Here is a 17028-nt window from a genome sequence, read left to right on the forward strand (position 1 = left end):
AGCAACCATCCCTGGAGACACTCAAAACCCACCTGGATGTGTTCCTATGTGACCTGCTCTAGGTGACCATGTCTTGGCAGGGGGGTTGGATTTGATGATCTCCAGGGGTCCTTTCCAACCCCTACACTTCTGTGAGTCTGCAGTGGTGGAACACAGGTTAGTGAAGCCCCGTGCCTGTGACTCTGAACTGGCCACCATCAGATGGTGTTTGTGGTCCCACACCACAGATCACCTCTTCACCATGTTCTGGGACATCATGAGATAAAACTTTATTACAAGGATTTTAAAAAGCAGGGACTAACACAGCATTAAAAAACATCTGAGAGGCCAGTCCTGGGCTCAGAGCTCATCACTGACAGCAACAATCCCCCTTTCCACATCCTGGCCCTCTCCAGTACACCCAAGGAACTGCCCAGAGCGGCCTCCCCTGGGTGTTCTCCAGCATGTGCCAGCCAAGGAGCCCATCTTTCTAAGGACCCACCACTTCTGGCCTCTTCCTGGCTGACAGCTCGCTGCTGGTGGTGTCTTGAGAACAAGGAACTTGCCAAAGAGCAGCAGGACACCAGCTTGAAGCCCAGTAGGTCACAAACTCTTTCACTGGGTGTCACAAAGAGACAACACAGAAACAACCCAGGTGGGTGCCCAGGCAGAGGGGTGTTTGGTGTCTCGGGGTGCTGCCATCACAGACATCAAAGCTGTAAGGTACCCTCCCCAATTAAAAATAGAGAGAAAGATAGAAAATGATCACTGCCTGTAGAAACCTAAATCCCCAGGTGGTGTGTGTGACAGCACAGGGGGGCTTGGGCCTGCCCTCAGACAAAAGAGGGTGGTGCAGAGTTGTCAGGTGGAGGGCTGACCTTGTCCTTCAGGAGTGCTGCATCACTTCTCTGGGTGGCCAGATGCTGGGCTCTGGGCTTTTGCCTGAAGGGAAAATACAAATGGTGTTTTCCAGGAGTGCTTGATAAGAAGCAACTGATAAAACCTCACTGAGGTAAAAAGGGCAGGGAAAGAAGCTCATGGGCCTGGTGAAACCATCACAAGGGGTGACAGCCAGGTTCCCTCAGCATGAGCCACAGCACCTGAACCCTCAGCACATGAAAACATTTGTGCACTAGGAGAGCAGAGAGCTGCCTCCTGAGGAGCTCTGTGACAGGGGAGTCCAACCCACACCCATCTCTGTCCTCTCCAGCAGCTGCCTCACCTGTGAGCCTCTGCGCCTGAAGCCGTTGGCACCCTCTGCCACCCGGAGGCTCCTTCCTCCTCCACTGCTGGTGCTGGAGAAGGAGGACAGGGATATTGTCAGAGGAAGCCTACCCTTTTCACTGCTTTCCCTGCTGATGGGCCCCTCACACCAGGGAGACTTTGGCAGGAAACAGCTCTTTGTGCTTCTCCTGAACCCTGGCAGAGTTATTTTTGTAGCAGAAGAACCAGAGCCTGAGTCCTGTGTCCAGTTCTGGGTCCCTCAGTTTAAGAAGGACATTGAGACACTTGAAGGTGTCCAGAGAAGGGCAACAAAGCTGGGGAGAGGCCTTGAGCACAGCCCTGTGAGGAGAGGCTGAGGGAGCTGGGATTGTTTAGTCTGGAGAAGAGGCGGCTCAGGGGAGACCTTATTGCTCTCTGCAACTCCCTGAAGGGAGGTTGTAGCCAGGTGGGGGTTGGTCTCTTCTCCCAGGCAAGCAGCACCAGAACAAGAGGACACAGTCTCAAGCTGCACCAGGGGAAGTTTAGGCTGGGGGTGAGGAGAAAGTTCTTCCCAGAGAGAGTTGTTAGCTGTTGGAATGTGCTGCCCAGGGAGGTGGTGGAGTCACCATTCCTGGAGGTATTCAAGAGGGGATTGGATGTGGCACTTGGTGCCATGGTTTAGTAGTCATGAGGTGTTGGGTGACAGGTTGGACTTGATGAGCTTTGAGGTCTCTTCCAACCTTACTGATTCTATGACAAAGCAAAGTGAGTGCTGCAGCGGACAGGTAACAAAGGTTCTCCTGCATCTTCTGCCTGGCACCACTTTGTTGATCTAAAAGCCCAAGTTTGCTGCTTGAAACTTGGGTAAGCAGCAGCCAGATGAAAGTGAATGAAACCCTTTCAGCCACTGGTGAAAAGGAGAGGATCCAGCCTTGCCCCCTAAGGAAATGAGGCAGAGGACTGGAATGGATGTGTCACTGTTGGGTTGCTGCCTTCAGAAGACCAGAACATCCCAGGCCTAAGGCTGTGCCCTGTTTTCAGCACAGCAAACAGTGCTCCAATGCTGCCACTGATCCCTTATCCTTAGGGCAGGCCCAGCATGGCTCCCTGAGATGGAAGGCAAAGGTGTTACCTTGGTTGGGATGGAGGTGCTCTCGAGAAGCTGGGTGTGAAGGCTTCAGAAGGAGAGTTCTGAGCAGGTCTCTCACGCAGCATTGTCCCACCTGCAGAGCCACCTGCACCTCTGCTCTTCAGCCTCCCCTCATTGCCAGATGCCTTCCTGGGCTTCCCTCTGAGGTTGGGAGCATCACTGGCTCTGGCTGAAGACAGTGGAGCCGTCCTGGTGTTGGCTGTAGCATTCAGCAACTTGGTCCCTCGTGCAGGACAGCTGAGCCTCTGCTGCCCAAAGTCTTCTGCACACCAAGGAGAGACATCCCCTGAAAGGAGGAGAACACAGGGTTGAACAGGAAACTAAATGCAGCATGAGAGAGACCATTCAGGTACCAAAGCAGACCTCCCTTCATTCCAGCAGCACCTGGCTTCAGAACCAAGATCTCACCCAGTGAGTGATTTCATCTTCCTTGGGTAAAACCAGACCGAGGGTGGAGTACCAAAGATGGTTAAACATTGGCAAGAGAAAAGGGTAACAGCATCTACTGAGCTTGGAACACTCAGTTCCTGCAAACATCAAGGAGCAGAGCATGTGTCCCCCACCTTGGTGCCTGACTCGTCTCCGAGCCAGCTCTGGAGAGTCTCTTCTCCCTGGGTTGCTGTGGTGAGGAGGCCGCAGCTGCTGAGGTTTGAAGCCTGCAGTGGGATTGGCCAGGCGCAGGGCACAGTGGTGCTAAAGCAAAACACAGGGTAGAGATGTAAATGGCAGCTCCTGCAGACTCAGTCCTGTGCAAACCCTGCTGAGCATCGCCCCTCAGAGATCTGGGTTAGCAGGGAAGTGCTCTGAGGAGGAGGCAGAGACTGCTGCCTGGCGCCCACATCTTCTCACACACAGCTCAGGAACAGCCACCAGCTAGCACAGAGCCCGAGTGAGAAAGGAACTGCAGCAGGAGCTGGTCCTGCAGAACCACCCCAGACACCACCAGCCAGCACAACCAGAGCTGCCCTGTCAGCCTCCTTCCTCCCAGGGCTGCAGCTCACCCTGCCATGCCAGTCAAAAGCACCTTTGAAGCAATGCCACTGCAGTCCTACTCGAGTTCTCCCTATCAACCTACTATCAGTGCCACCATACAGAACAAATCCAAGGGCAGACATCAAGTTCCAAGTTATTTTCAAGTTGTGCTGCCCACAGAAGTGCCTCTGCTTGCTCTCTTGGTTGTCAAGTCATGGTTTTCTGCAGGTTAATTACATCACACCAAGGAGCAACAAGACAAGAAGGCAGAAAGTAAGAATAAGACCTGGGAAGGCAAACATTGGTTACCTCTGTTAGATACCAGGAATGCCACATGGAACTGTGGTACCACAGGCTCTCCTGCTCCTGGTTTGCAATCCAACTATTGCTCAGCTAGTTCTGATTATTGTACAGAAACTTCACCAGCAGCTGCCAGCTAAAGCAGCCTCTGCATTTCCTAAATAGTTATAGGGTGAGGAAAAGGAAGTCTTGCAACAGCCAGCTGTGATAGGAAGTGATGGGACTCCTCCTTCGTGTCAAGCATGACTCATTAGCAAGGGCTAAGCTATGAAATTGTGTCAGATCTCACTTCTACCAACACTGATTTTGCCAACACCCAGGAGAGGAAAAGCCCAGAAAAACAAACCAGCCAGCCACAGCTTCACCAGGTTGTTAGTGAAAGACAGAAGCTGAGGAAGCTCATCATTTCCATAAGGCATCTGCAAGAGCAGGAAATTCCAGGAGTGCCTCTTCCCAGAGCTGCTCACTGGGTCTAGAGAAGCACTACAGCACCAATTGTTCTAGCTGGTATCTGCCAGTGGTCCTGAAGCAGCAACAGCTCCAGCAGGAGTTGGTGGGCTTTCCATACTGGAAGTACCAGACAGCAGCATACAGAACAGGAACACCCTGCTCTGTGCTCTGCAGCACCCATCACTTCTCAAACCCACCACTTCCCTCTCAGGCCAAGCTTCCAACCTACTTACACTCTCACCTTCTCCCTCCCTCTTTACATCTAACCTCTGAGATGTTCCTCACCACCTGCTCTGTACTACCTCCTCTCTTACCTAAACCAGGTCACACACTTGTGCTCCTCTCCCTCTTCAGCTGTGATTCATAAATCCTGGTTTCAACACAACTTTGACAGAGTCAGACATTCCTGTTGAGCAATTTCTGGGCCTTTTGTTCAGTTTTTGTTACAAGAGCTTTCAGATCAATTGTTATTTTTCACCAGGAGCCTCAGCACAGCCAGGTGGGACCCAAGACAATCAGAGAATTGTCAGGGTTGGAAGGGACCTCAAGGATCATCTAGTTCCAATCCCCCTGCCATGGGCAGGGACACCTCACACTAGATCAAGTTGCCCAGAGCCCCATCAAGCCTGGCCTTAAAAATCACTGGAGGTGTTCAGGAGGAGACTTGATGGGGTGCTTGGTGCCATGGGTTAGTTGATTAGGTGGTGTTGGATGATAGGTTGGACACGATGATCTTGAAGGTCTCTTCCTACCTGGTTTATTCTATTCTATCTCCAGGGATGGGGCTTCTACCACCTCCCTGGGCAACCTGTTCCAGTGTCTCACCACCCTCAGACCTTTAGGAAGATCTGAGACAGGGGACAACTACTTGGATACCTGAAATGTGCCACAGCAAGAAGCCACAGGACTTGGCATAGTTCTTGAACGTTCAACCAGACATGGTAGGACAGACTGAGCTGTGTCTAGTACCTGATGATGGAAGAGTGTCTCCTCTTCTAGCTGGATACCACAAAACTCACATGGAATCGTGTTTTCTGCTTCCCAGACAGCCTGGCTCTGGGGTGAAAAGAGAGCCCTGCAGCTTTTGGACCCAGGAGCACGCAGACCATTGTATTCTCGTAGATTTGGAGAAGAACTTCGCTTACTGAAGGAGGCAAAGGCACTTGCGGGGTTACAACCTGTCTGTTACACAAGCAAGAAGGAAAAGTCAGCACAGAGGGACTTGACAAACCAGACTTCACAAAGCCCAAACCACCAGAGCTCCCATGGTGTCACTGAGTGGAGGCTGAACCTTTTTTCACTTGTGGTGACAGGAAAAAAAGCCTTCAGGGCAAAACCCTCTGATACAAAAAGAGAAACTACCAAACCTGGTGAAGAATCAGGTCTTCTGCAGGGTAGAGCTCCTCACAGAACTCACATGGCAGCATGATGATCTCATCCCCTGCAGAGTAAGGCACAGTTATCTCCTCCACCATAGGGCAATGTGACACAGTTGGATCAACTTAGCTTCAAAACCCCTAAGCCACAGCCTCCCGTTCTGTGCCTCAGCACTGGAGCAAATGCTGAGGAAAGAGCTCCTCTAGTCCTGACTGCTGAATTTCACATCACCCCACAGCGAGAACAAGGTTCTGGGGTCAAAGCTACATGGAATGCTCTGGTGAAACAGCCTCTTGCTGCCTCCAAGAACCCTTTAGCAGCATTCCTTCCTTCCAAACTCAGCTGGCACTTTGGGGCTCCCCCACATCGTCCTCTCCTATCGTGTTTACTTCAACAGGAAGGTTGTCACCTCCTCAGTTGTTATGAAGCTCTCACCACGTATCAAGGTCAGAGCTTCACCACAGCTTAGATGTCCTCATCCCTCACTGCCTTGCTTTAATCTCTCTCTGAAAGAAACCCTTTTGAACACTAATATTGCTGCTACATTTTGAGGGAGCAGGAGATAATATGGAAGGAAGGAGGAATGGTGCTCACAGAGAGTCAAGTCCCCTGTGTGTTAATTATCTACCCATGATTTAGGGGGAGCCTCAGTGAGACTCATTTTGACATTTTAAGATCTATCTAGATAATCTCTGACATTTCCAAGCCAAGACTCCTCTCCCTCCCCTAAGCCTTAAGGGGAAACCCTCCTCCCCCACAGCACGGCAGTGTTTATACTTACTTTTCGTGCAGTTTGATGTGCTAAGAGATGCCAAAGAGTCACAGGAGAAGATATTTGCCTTGTCTCTTTCATGAAGACAGGCAGATGGCAGGGACTCTTTGGTGTAGTAGCTTTCCCAGAAGTCACTGGGAAATTCATCTGCAGTATTATTGGGAGGATTATTCTCATTTTGGAGGCTAAGAGCCAACACGTAGTCTAAATCTGCATTCCACTCGTCATAAAGTGAAGAATGAGTGGTTTGATTGCTCTCCAACTGGTCCAGATAATCCTCTTCAAAAGACAAATATCATCAATTTGAGAGAACATTAAACCCTGCAACAAGCAATTCCCTTCTGGACATGAGCTCAACCGTGAGGGTTTCAAATGGCCACATATGGGATGCTCACGGAGTTGAGTGTTTCAAAGCCTGGAAGGACACCTGCAGCAAATTCAGGAGGGTGAAAGGAAACTCCTCCTAGGGTTGTTTGCAACCAGCAAAGAAAGGGATTGCTTTTACTCCAAAAGCTGGAGGAACCTTCTGTCACTGAGGAACCTTCTGTGACCTACACTGTGAACAAGGTCACATTAATCCACTGCGGTCTCACAGCCCTTTGACCAGGCTGAGACAATTGAGCTTTGGGGTTTTTTATCAGTGTATATTGATGGGAAAACAAATTCCTCTGAATGGCATTTGAGGACAGCACTGATTACAGGAGAATTCTAAACACAGCCTGCACAAGTATGAAAACACTGCTTGTGAACAGGCCTTGGAAGCTGGTGTGAGGGACCTACAAGTTCCATCTCTCCAGATCATTCAGCTTCGTTAACTAAGCCAAGAAGTTATTTCTATGAGCTGGGCAGCCTTCCACAGCAAAGGCTGTAATGCAGTGTTCTGCACAGTTAAATGCTCTGAGTGGTCCTGAGGATAAAGCAGAAAGGAAAGGTTCATGGAAAGGCTTTGTCTGATGTGTGATGTGACCCCCCTGTACCTGCAGGTAAGGGACCAGAGGCTTTCAGCTATATCCAAACAGGATGTTACTGCAGAAAGGCACAGCACCACTCATGTGAGCCCACATCCAGACCTTACCTACCCTCCTGCTTTACTGAAGCAAGAAGGAGTGCAGCTGCTGAACAAGAATGGACAGAATCTGCAGTGAGCAAACAACTGTTTCACTTTCAAGCCAGATCCATTAAGACAGAAGAGGCAGGGGACTGGGCTTCCACACCAGGTACCCCAGCAGTCCTCTTTAGCTGGCTTACAGCTCAGCAGCCCTGTCCCAGGGTAAAACAGTCCCACTCACAGCACCTCTGGAGCTTTCACTGTTCAGTGTTTTTACACAAGGCAATGGCTAAACCAAATGTCAAATCAGAAGCCAGGGATTGCTCTCCTCTACACTTCACCTTGCCTTTGATTTCTTTGTACTGCTGAAACATTTCTTCTGCTCATGTCCTTAAAGGTTTTGTCTCCTGCACAGGTTCTGTAAATGCTTTCTATAACAGTGATGCTAAATAACATTACAGAAATGCTTTTCTAGCACCACAGGCACTCCCCACCAGGAACCAACACAGTTACCTGATCTCAGGCGGGTTCTCAGGTCTCGAAGAGGGAGCAAGTCTCCATCCTCCCCCTCGGAGCACGGCACCGTTCTCCTTCCTCTTCCTTTTTTCACTTCTTGCCCACAGACTGGAGGATGCTCTTTCAGGTCTTTCACCATGACATTCTGACCACAGCCACCACACCTCTCAGTCCGAGCCCCACAGTACACCTCATGGTCCTGGAGCTTGTTGAAGGCGAGGGGAATGTCGCAGAACTGGCAGAGGGCAGGACGCAGAGGGCACGCCGACGCCTGGGAAGGAAAAAGGATTATCTGTCACATATGGGAGACTGAGGGAGCTTCTCAGCTTGCTTCAGAGCTGAGCAGTCTATTGTTTCTGTAGCCAGATGAAAGCTGGACTATAGAGTAGCCTGGAATGAGATACTACCTGAGAAATGCAAGAACAACCTGTTGTATAACCTGGGGAGTCACAGACACCAGCTGAAGCGCTCCAACCACTCAGCACATTTGAGTCTCCAACACTTGGGCAGCAGCCTCACAGTGCTTTCTGAAGTTGGCTTTTAGAGACAGTGAGAAACACATTTCATAGAATGGCTTAGGTTGGAAGGGACCCTTACAGATCATCTACTCCAACCTCCCTGCCAGGGGCAGGGACACCTCTCAGCTAGACCCAACTGCCCAAAGTCTCATCCAACCTGGCCTTGAACACCCTGAGGGAGGAGGCATCCACAGCCTCCCTGGGCAGCCTGTTCCAGAGTCTCACCACCCTTGTACTGAGGAAATTCTTCCTCAGATCCAGTCTAAAACTACTCTCCCTCAGCCTCAAACCATTCTCCCTTGTCCTATTGCTAGACACCCTTATGAAAAGCCCCTCTGCAGGCTTCCTGTAGGATCCCTTCAGGTATTAAAGGCAGCTCTAAGTCATTCATTACATTGAGTATTGCTAAAAAACACAACCTGAGAACCTCCCTCAGCCTTCCCTGTCGGTGTGTCTCCTGTTAGGGAACAGATTTACAGCTCACTTACTACTCCACAAGAATTGCTTACATGTGTCCTTTACCCTCCACTGGATGACAGGTAAATTGCCCTTTAAAAGGGTTTAAACAGATTAAAAGATGTTGGAATTGCAGATGCTGCAAATAATCATTTGCTTCACAAACTCAAAGCACTACACACAAGCACACAGGATAAACTACTTCCAAGGGCCTGAACTGGACACATCTACAAAGAAAATCCTTCTTCCCTCAGCAATAAGCAGACTCAGGTGGCATCTCAAGAGCTGCCTTTAAATGAGCCCATAGGAAGGGAAAAGTATTGACATTTAGAGCAAAATTGCTTGTGACAGCAGCCAGCTGAACTCAAAACCACAGAAAATCCTACTCTGTCCTATTTTAGTTTATTTTAGCAGCTATTTTAAGGCTGTTTGGACATAATGAGTTATTAAAGCTCAAACCATGGCTGCAGCAGAGTCAGAAATGCAGAATATTAAAGGAATTTTAAAAGCCAAGTTAATCATGTCCTGGGCTTTTGAACTAGCCTACCATTCTCCATCTTTATCACCAGCAAGGACCAAAATCACCAGGGGTAGAGATCCCTTTGATATGAAGGTCTGAGCAGACTGCACCACTTTAAGGCTACAGGCTGGGGTCAGAGTGGTTGGAGAGCAGCCAGGCAGAAAGGGACCTGGGGGTACTGATTGACAGCTGGCTGAATATAAGCCAGCAGTGTGCCCAGGTAGCCAAGAAGGCCAAGGGCATCCTGGCCTGCACCAGACATAGTGTAGCCAACAGAAGCAGGGAAGTCATTGTGCCCCTGTACTCAGCACTGGTTAGGCCACACTTTGAGTCCTGTGTCCAGTTCTGGGCCCCTCAGTTTAAGAAGGACATTGAGACACTTAAACATATCCAGAGAAAGGCAACGAGGCTGGGGAGAGGCCTTGAGCACAGCCCTGTGAGCAGAGGCTGAGGGAGCTGGGGTTCTCTTCCTAGAGAAGAGGAGGCTCAGGGGAGACCTCATTGCTCTCTACCTGAAGGGAGGTTGTAGCCAGGTGGGGGTTGGTCTCTTCTCCCAGGCAACCAGCACCAGAACAAAAGGACACAGTCTCAAGCTGTGCCAGGGGAGGTTTAGGCTGGAGGTGAGGAGAAAGTTCTTCACAGAAAGAGTAATTGCCCATTGGAATGTGCTGCCCAGGGAGGTGGTGGAGTCACCCTCCCTGGAGGTGTTCAAGAGGGGATTGGACGTGGCATTTGGTGCCATGGTTTAGTAGTCATGAGGTGTTGGGTGACAGGTTAGACTTGATGATCTTTGAGGTCTTTTCCAACCTTATTGATTCTATGACCTCCTCTCAGAGGTTTGCATTTATAAAACAAGGTTCAATGAAAAGGATGCATAAATCACAGGCTGCAAACCAGGTCTTGGCTGACAGAAAGGCTCCAGCCTCAGCGCTTGGAAACACCACAAAGCATCATCCAAGTGTCTTAACAACATGAAGTCCACCAACCTCATGATCCTTCAGGAGACTGCTTTCCATCTTCATCCTACACTTGCAGGTCACCTACAACAAACAGACCTGATCAGATGAACTGCCCCACAAGTCAGCAGCTTTAGAGGAGAGGTTTGTTTCTCACCTGCACGTGCTCAGACTCAATATGGTTCTTCATCTCCGACTTTGGGACGGACTCGCTGCAGTAGCTGCACACTTCAATGTTTCTGCTACAGTGGATTTCGTGAATGATGAAGTTAGCAGCAGGAATATCCTTTTTGCTGTGAGAAAGCCACAGAGGTTAGCGTGCAGAAAACTGATCAAGAACAATTTCAAACAGTTTTTCATCACAATAAAAAAAAACCCCAACCAATCCAAAGCAAACCAAACAAACCAAACCCCAAACAATCTGAGAAAGCTTTCTATCAATTCAGGTTTTAAAGAAGTGAGCAACTACAGAGGGAGCCAAGCCCAGCCAGGCCTCAGTGTTTCTTCACAGCAGCACTCTGAGCTGGGTTAGGAACTGGCTGGATGGCCGAACCCAGAGAGTGGTGGTGAATGGTGTCACATCCAGCTGGCGGCCAGTCAGTAGTGGAGTCCCCCAGGGATCAGTGCTGGGCCCCATGCTCTTTAACATCTTTATTGATGATCTGGATGAGGGCATTGAGTCCACCATCAGTAAATTTGCTGATGACACCAAGCTGGGGACAGGAGTTGATCTGCTAGAGGGTAGAGAGGCTTTGCAGAGAGACCTCGACAGGCTGGACAGATGGGCAGAGTCCAACGGCATGAGATTGAACACATCCAAGTGTCAGGTTCTGCACATTGGCCACAACAACCCCAGGCAGTGCTACAGGCTGGGGTCAGAGTGGCTGAGAGCAGCCAGGCAGAGAGGGACCTGGGGGTGCTGGTTGATGGTAGGACAAACATGAGCCTGCAGTGTGCCCAGGCAGGCAGGAGGGCCAATGGCATCCTGGCCTGCATCAGGAACAGTGTGGCCAGCAGGAGCAGGGAGGTCATTCTGCCCCTGTACACTGCACTGGTTAGGCCACACCTCGAGTACTGTGTCCAGTTCTGGGCTCCTCAGTTTAGGAAGGAGGTTGACTTGCTGGAACGAGTCCAGAGAAGGGCAACAAAGTTAGTGAGGGGTTTGGAACACAAGCCCTATGAGGAGAGGCTGAGGGAGCTGGGGCTGATTGCCCATTGGAATGGACTGCCTGGGGAGGTGGTGGAGTCACCATCACTGGAGGTGTTCAGGAGGAGACTTGACAGGGTGCTTGGTGCCATGGGTTAGTTGATTAGGTGATGTTGGATGATAGGTTGGATGCGATGATCTTGAAGGTCTCTTCCAACCTGGTCTATTCTATTCTATTCTATATTATAGAGCAGAGAGAAACCATCATTTCCACACTGCATTAAGTTGAAATCAAGGTGGGTTTTATTTCCTCATCTCAAACACAATTCTTTCAGCACAACCAAGTTATCACCAGGTTCAGGTGAAGAAATTCACCTGCAAAGATAAAGGTTTCTTCCTGAAAAATAACTTGGCCATGAGAGGTTGAGCAGAGCTCTGCTGGGCAAAAAATTAACTAACAGATCACCCTAAGCCAGATCTGTTCAGAGGATGACAGCAGTAACCCTGTAACTCTGCAGCCAACATTCCCTAACTCACCTCATTTCTAAGATACTCCTTTTCCTCTCCAGAAGGATGCAAGGCTTACAGATACAAAATGTTCCAAAAGACATGAGACACCAGGAGCTCAGCCTTTATTCTTGCCTCAAGCAGGAAGCATCACTTTTAGACGGATACATCATTCCTCACCCCACAAGAAACCAGCCTTCAAAACACCAAAATTAACTTCATAACCTATCACTTAGTGCCTTCCATGTCGCCAAAAACACTGCAAGCTGTTCAGTTTTCTTCCTTGCCAACAACCTGGCAAAGCAACAAAGTCCAGCAGCGGGGTCTGAACTCGCATCCTCACCGCTTCCAAACGAACTACTCATGTTGCAAGAAACTGGTTGGATTCCAAGATCAATTTGAATTTAAAGCAAACAAAGTTCATTTCTTTAATTGCTTATGTTCAAGATGCAGCTTCTGAGATGGCATCATTATCAGTAAGATGATGTGTTGCTGGAACGTGTCCAGAGAAGGGCAACAAAGTTGGAGAGGGGTTTGGAGCACAAGCCCTATGAGAAGCTGAGGGAGCTGGGGTTGCTTAGCCTGGAGAAGAGGAGGCTCAGGGGAGACCTTCTTGCTCTCTACAACTACCTGAAGGGAGGTTGTAGCCAGGTGGGGGTTGGTCTCTTCTCCCAGGCAACCAGAACAAGAGGACACAGTCTCAAGCTGTGCCAGGGAAGGTTTAGGCTGGATGGTAGGAAGAAGTCCTTCATAGTAAGAGAGATTGGCCATTGGAATGGGCTGCCCAGGGAGGTGGTGGAGTCACCATCACTGGAGGTGTTTAGGAAGAGACTGGATGGGGTGTTTGGTGCCATGGTTTAGTTGATTAAATGGTGTTGGGTGATAGGTTGGACTCGATGATCCTTGAGGTCTCTTCCAACCTGGTTTATTCTGTTCTATTCTATTCTATGATCAATAAACCAGCACTGGGGCTCATAAAGAAAGAGAACTGTTATCAAAGAGAAACAACAGCCACAGGATGTGCCTATGGATTCTATTTTTACAGCTCTGAGCCACACAGCTGCTAAAGGATAACCTGGAATCGTCTGCTTGAGGTGTAACCTCGCTGAAAATCAGATCTTTACTTCTGTATAGAATGTTCTGATTTCTGTCCAGTGGCCTATTAAGCCAGAAACTTGAGTAAAGGTTGAGAAAGCTGTAAGACAATCATGGAATCGCTGTGGTTGGCAGGGACCTTTCGTCTCCGTTAACCCAGCACTGCCAGGTCACCACCGAACCACGTCCCTCAGCACCACGGCTCTGAAACCCCTCGAGGGAAGGGGACTCCACCACTGCCCTGGGCAGCCTGGGGCAGGGCTGAGCAACCCTTTCGGGGAAAGAAATTGTTCTTCGCGTCCAACCTAAACCTCCCCAAATACTTCACAAGGTAAAACCAACCCTCCAGCACCCTCAAAAAGGCAGGGCGTTCACAATTAATTCGCCTTTTCTAGCCTTTCACAGCGTTTCAAGGGAACAGCCGCTGCTCGCTCGTTCAGCCGCTGCCCTGCGCCCCAGGGACCGGCGCCCCGCCGATTCCCGCCCCCCCCCGCCCAGCATTCGGTTTCGTTTCTCACCAGTTCCCGCACAGCCGGGCGGCTTCCACCTCGGACACCGCAGCTATAGCCATTTTCCTGCTGGCAGCTGGAAGAGAGGCTCCGCTTTCCCCTCGGCGCTGCAGGCAGCCGCACCTCGCCGGGGGCGGGTGAAAGACTCTCCGGTTCCGTCAGCGCCAGGGCCCGGGCGGCTGCTCCGCGCCTCAGGCAGGGAGAGGGCTGGGAGCACCCCGTGCGCCAGGCAGCGGAACCCAGGGAGCAAGGGCGTGGGGGAACAGGAACCAGCCCCGAGGAGGGAGGGCACCAGCCGCGCTCCCCCGGCTCCTCGGGATCTCAACGGCGGGCCCGGCCCCGCCCCGCGCTTCCTACCGGCCCCGTCCCCCCCGCCCCGGGGCCGGCGCGGCCGGCGGCTGCGCACTGCGGTTCTGCGCTCTCATCATGGCGGCGCGGGGCCATGTGCAGGACCCCAACGACCGGCGCCTGCGGCCCATCTACGGTACGCACCCCGCGGCTCCCCCGCCCCGCTTCCCCCGCCCCGCCGGGCCGCCCCGCCGCTGCCGCCTCCTCGGGCCGCCTCGGCCCGCCCGGCCGTGCCTTGGGGACGAGGCGGAGGGGCCCGGCGGGCCGCCCGGCCCGGCGAGCGCTGCCTGGCTCCTCCGGCGGGGCCCGCTGCCCGACCGCCTCTCCTGCCCCTGCCGCTGTCTGCTGGGCGGCAGCGGAGCCCCGCGCCGCTCCGGGTGGGCAGGCACCGCCTCCGCCCGCTCCGGGGCTAAGGGGAGCGCGGCTCCGGCCCCTGCCGCGCCCCCCACTCTCCCCCCCCACCCCCGAGCCCCGGGAGGCTCTCGGCCTCCTGCCGCCCCGTCCTTCTCCCGCGCACGGGGAGCTAGACGCTGCGGAGGCCGCTGAAGCCCGGCCCCGGTTCCCTCCCGGGGCTGGGAGCGGGAGTTTGGCTGGGCCTGGGGGGGCCGAGGCTGCGCGGTCATCTGAGCCCCCGCAGCATCGCTGCCTGCTCGGAGGTCTCCCCGCACGGGAACCCCCCACCCGGTACCGCTCTCCCCGGGTGCCGGGCGGCGGAAGGGTGGTGAGCCGTGCCGGCTCTCCGGGACAGGGTAACTTTGGGCGGCGTTTTGTGCTGTAGAGACGTTCCAAAAGGGATTAATTCATACTAGGGACAGGAGCAGTCCGGGCAGCCTGAAGTCGTGGGTTGGGGTGTTGCGGCTCAGGTTAATTAGGAAAATTAGTGGGGAGACAGGAGTGAAGGAGTGAGAAGGAGAGGGGCTTCTTCAGGAACCTCTTGTATTAAGCTGTCCCCAAGTATTTCCCGGAGTCTTAGATGCAGTTGGGATTGCTTAAGAGGTTGCAGGCAAGCTTGACTCTGTTTATGCAAATCCAGAGAAAGAGAAAAGAAAAGCACTTCCCCAGGCTACAGTGCTGTTTCTTCTCCACAACTGAAGGCTGGGTAGAGATTTTTAGGAAATGTCCTCAAGTTTTTCAGTACCAGGACAGAAATGTCTTCCTGCAAACCTGTGGAGAGCTGCCCTCATTTTGGGATGGATGAGATTTGGAAGTCTCCTTTTGCTGCTTGGGCTGTGAGGATGGCGCATTACAGACTTGGGTCCGTAACCACCCCTAGAGGTGTTCGAGAAGCGTGTGGACGCGGGACTTCAGGACATGGTTTGATGGTTATGGTGGTCTTAGGTTGGTGGTTGGATGCAGTCATCCTAGAGGTCTTTTTCTACCAGAGCAAGTCTGTGATTCTGTGGGCTCCAGTGAGATGGAGGAAGCTCGCTGCCTAATCAGACAAAACTGTCTGAAAGTTCATTGTGTAATTAGCAGCAGGGCTGTGTGGTTTGTCTTGGTGCCACAATTTTGATTCCCTTAGTTTTCTGTACGTGCTGTGATTGCCATTTTTATTAGCATGCAGTTATTTGTGGGGTAGAGCCTGTGGAAACGTCTTAAATGTCCTTCAAAGGAAGAAGCTTGGTAAATTCAGCTGATGTTAAAGCAGATGATGTAGAGGTGTATTTCACAGTATTCATTTTGGAGAGCACTGCTTTTTTTGGAGACAGCTTTTAAATAGCTTTCTGCTAGCTCTGGAAAGGATGCTCTGCAGTGGAGGATTTGAATGCAGGCTGTGGTGCTGCAGAACCTGCAGTGAGGGTGCACGTCCTTAAAGAGGTAAATACTTTCACAGAAGCCATAAAGTAGAGAGGTGCAGCGTGAGGTTGAAGGTCTGGTTCTTGATTTAAAACAGTGGTTTCCAGTTTGCACCCTGTCCTTGGTTCCTCTGGTTCCTTGACAGCAATGCTTATCCTTCATCTTGATTTGCTCTCCTTTCACCTGAAGGTTCACGTGTTGCATTTCCAGCCACCGAACTCTCCACCTACAGACTTGCAGCTGATGTAGGCTTGAGTTTATTTTCCTTTAGCTTGGATTCCTTTGGAGGCTGCCAGCTACTTTGGCTGCCAGCAAGTTTACTTGTTAGGAAAATACAGTCTTTTTATGCTGCTGCAGTTTAGGGAGGTTTGTGGTTTATTTGATTTACTTCAGGAGACCTACAGTGGAGATCTTATCGGTGCAGTTGTTAAACAGCCCAAGACAGGCAGTGCAGCGTGGCAGATAATTTGTAAGTGAACTGTGCAACAGATCCTTAAATCAAGTCATGAGGTCTTGGGTGACAGGTTGGACTTGATGATCTTTGAGGTCTTTTCCAACCTCATTGATTCTAAGAAGACTCTGCTGGTGTGTGGTGAGATCACCAGGATGTTCCGTCCTACAGCTTTCAGAGCTCTCCACTGAGAAATCCCGGCTCCAGTTTCCAAGCTAAAGGTGATGCGCAGGTTTTCCACGGTTTAAGCGCCCATGTAACCCCTGTCAAGACAAGGGATTACAGTTTCAAACCACTTTGTGTAGCAACATTTTGTTTTGGTTGGTGTGGGCTAGCTGCCTTCTCTGAGGTTTTGTCTTGATGGTCTCAGGAGTCCAATTAGATCTACTTCAAACCTCTGCAGCGTGCATTTGGCCATGGAAGCACATGTGAAGGCTGCTGAATATAAATCTCATTAGTATAGATGCACACTTTGTACCATATACCAGGGAATTGCTAAAGGTCACCTCTCTGCTCAGTTAAAGAGCTCTCTCCTAATGAGAACTGCGATCTTGACAAGAAAAAGATTGTAATGTAAGTTCAATTAACTGGTGCAAGCTCTGCTCCCAGTTTGCCAGGGGAGAGGCCAGAGCAATGTGGGCAGTCCCTTCCCTCTTGCCATGACAGGCCCAGCAAAGCTTTTCTGCAGGGTTTTGGTTACTGAGTATTGCTTTCTGAGGGAGGGGGAGCACGTAGGCACCATTTTCCAGTCTAAAGTTGTCTAATAACACAATGATGCAGTGTAGGTGAAGCTGAAAATTAGAATAACAAGCTGAAGAAAGGGGAAAAATGGTCTAGAGACAGGGGGGAGGTTTCTGTAGGTGAAGTTGTACTAGATAGTGTTATATTCTCTGGGAGCTTTAAAGCCAGCCTGGTGAGAGCAGGGCGATACTTGTGTTAGGGAACAGATTGGCTCTG

At 51.1% G+C, this 17028-nt stretch overlaps 2 protein-coding genes across 3 annotated transcripts in view; one reads left to right on the forward strand and one right to left on the reverse strand.

The window, feature by feature from the left end:
• Window positions 1-211: 211 nt before the first annotated feature.
• TRAFD1 (TRAF-type zinc finger domain containing 1) lies at window positions 212-13808 on the reverse strand. Its single transcript, XM_068163376.1, has 11 exons — window positions 13485-13808; window positions 10375-10510; window positions 10248-10301; window positions 7765-8038; window positions 6213-6482; window positions 5422-5495; window positions 5024-5236; window positions 2896-3025; window positions 2315-2618; window positions 1202-1274; window positions 212-921 (listed from the first exon to the last, which is right to left on the reverse strand). Exons 1-11 carry the CDS (start codon window positions 13535-13537, stop codon window positions 880-882), a joined length of 1623 nt encoding a protein of 540 aa, XP_068019477.1. The 5' UTR covers window positions 13538-13808; the 3' UTR covers window positions 212-879.
• Window positions 13809-13852: 44 nt separating this feature from the next.
• NAA25 (N-alpha-acetyltransferase 25, NatB auxiliary subunit) overlaps window positions 13853-17028 on the forward strand; it is a 34326-nt gene continuing 31150 nt past the window's right edge. For both annotated transcript variants that reach the window (XM_068163374.1, XM_068163375.1), the window contains exon 1: window positions 13853-13959. In XM_068163374.1, the coding sequence (XP_068019475.1) occupies window positions 13902-13959 (58 nt within the window). In that variant the 5' untranslated portion in view covers window positions 13853-13901. The remainder of the gene's footprint in view (window positions 13960-17028) is intronic.

Source organism: Melanerpes formicivorus, unplaced genomic scaffold (genome assembly GCF_026170545.1).
Source record: "Melanerpes formicivorus ecotype bairdi unplaced genomic scaffold, bMelFor1.0.p_v2 SCAF_72, whole genome shotgun sequence".
Classification (NCBI taxonomy): Eukaryota; Metazoa; Chordata; class Aves; order Piciformes; family Picidae; genus Melanerpes; species Melanerpes formicivorus.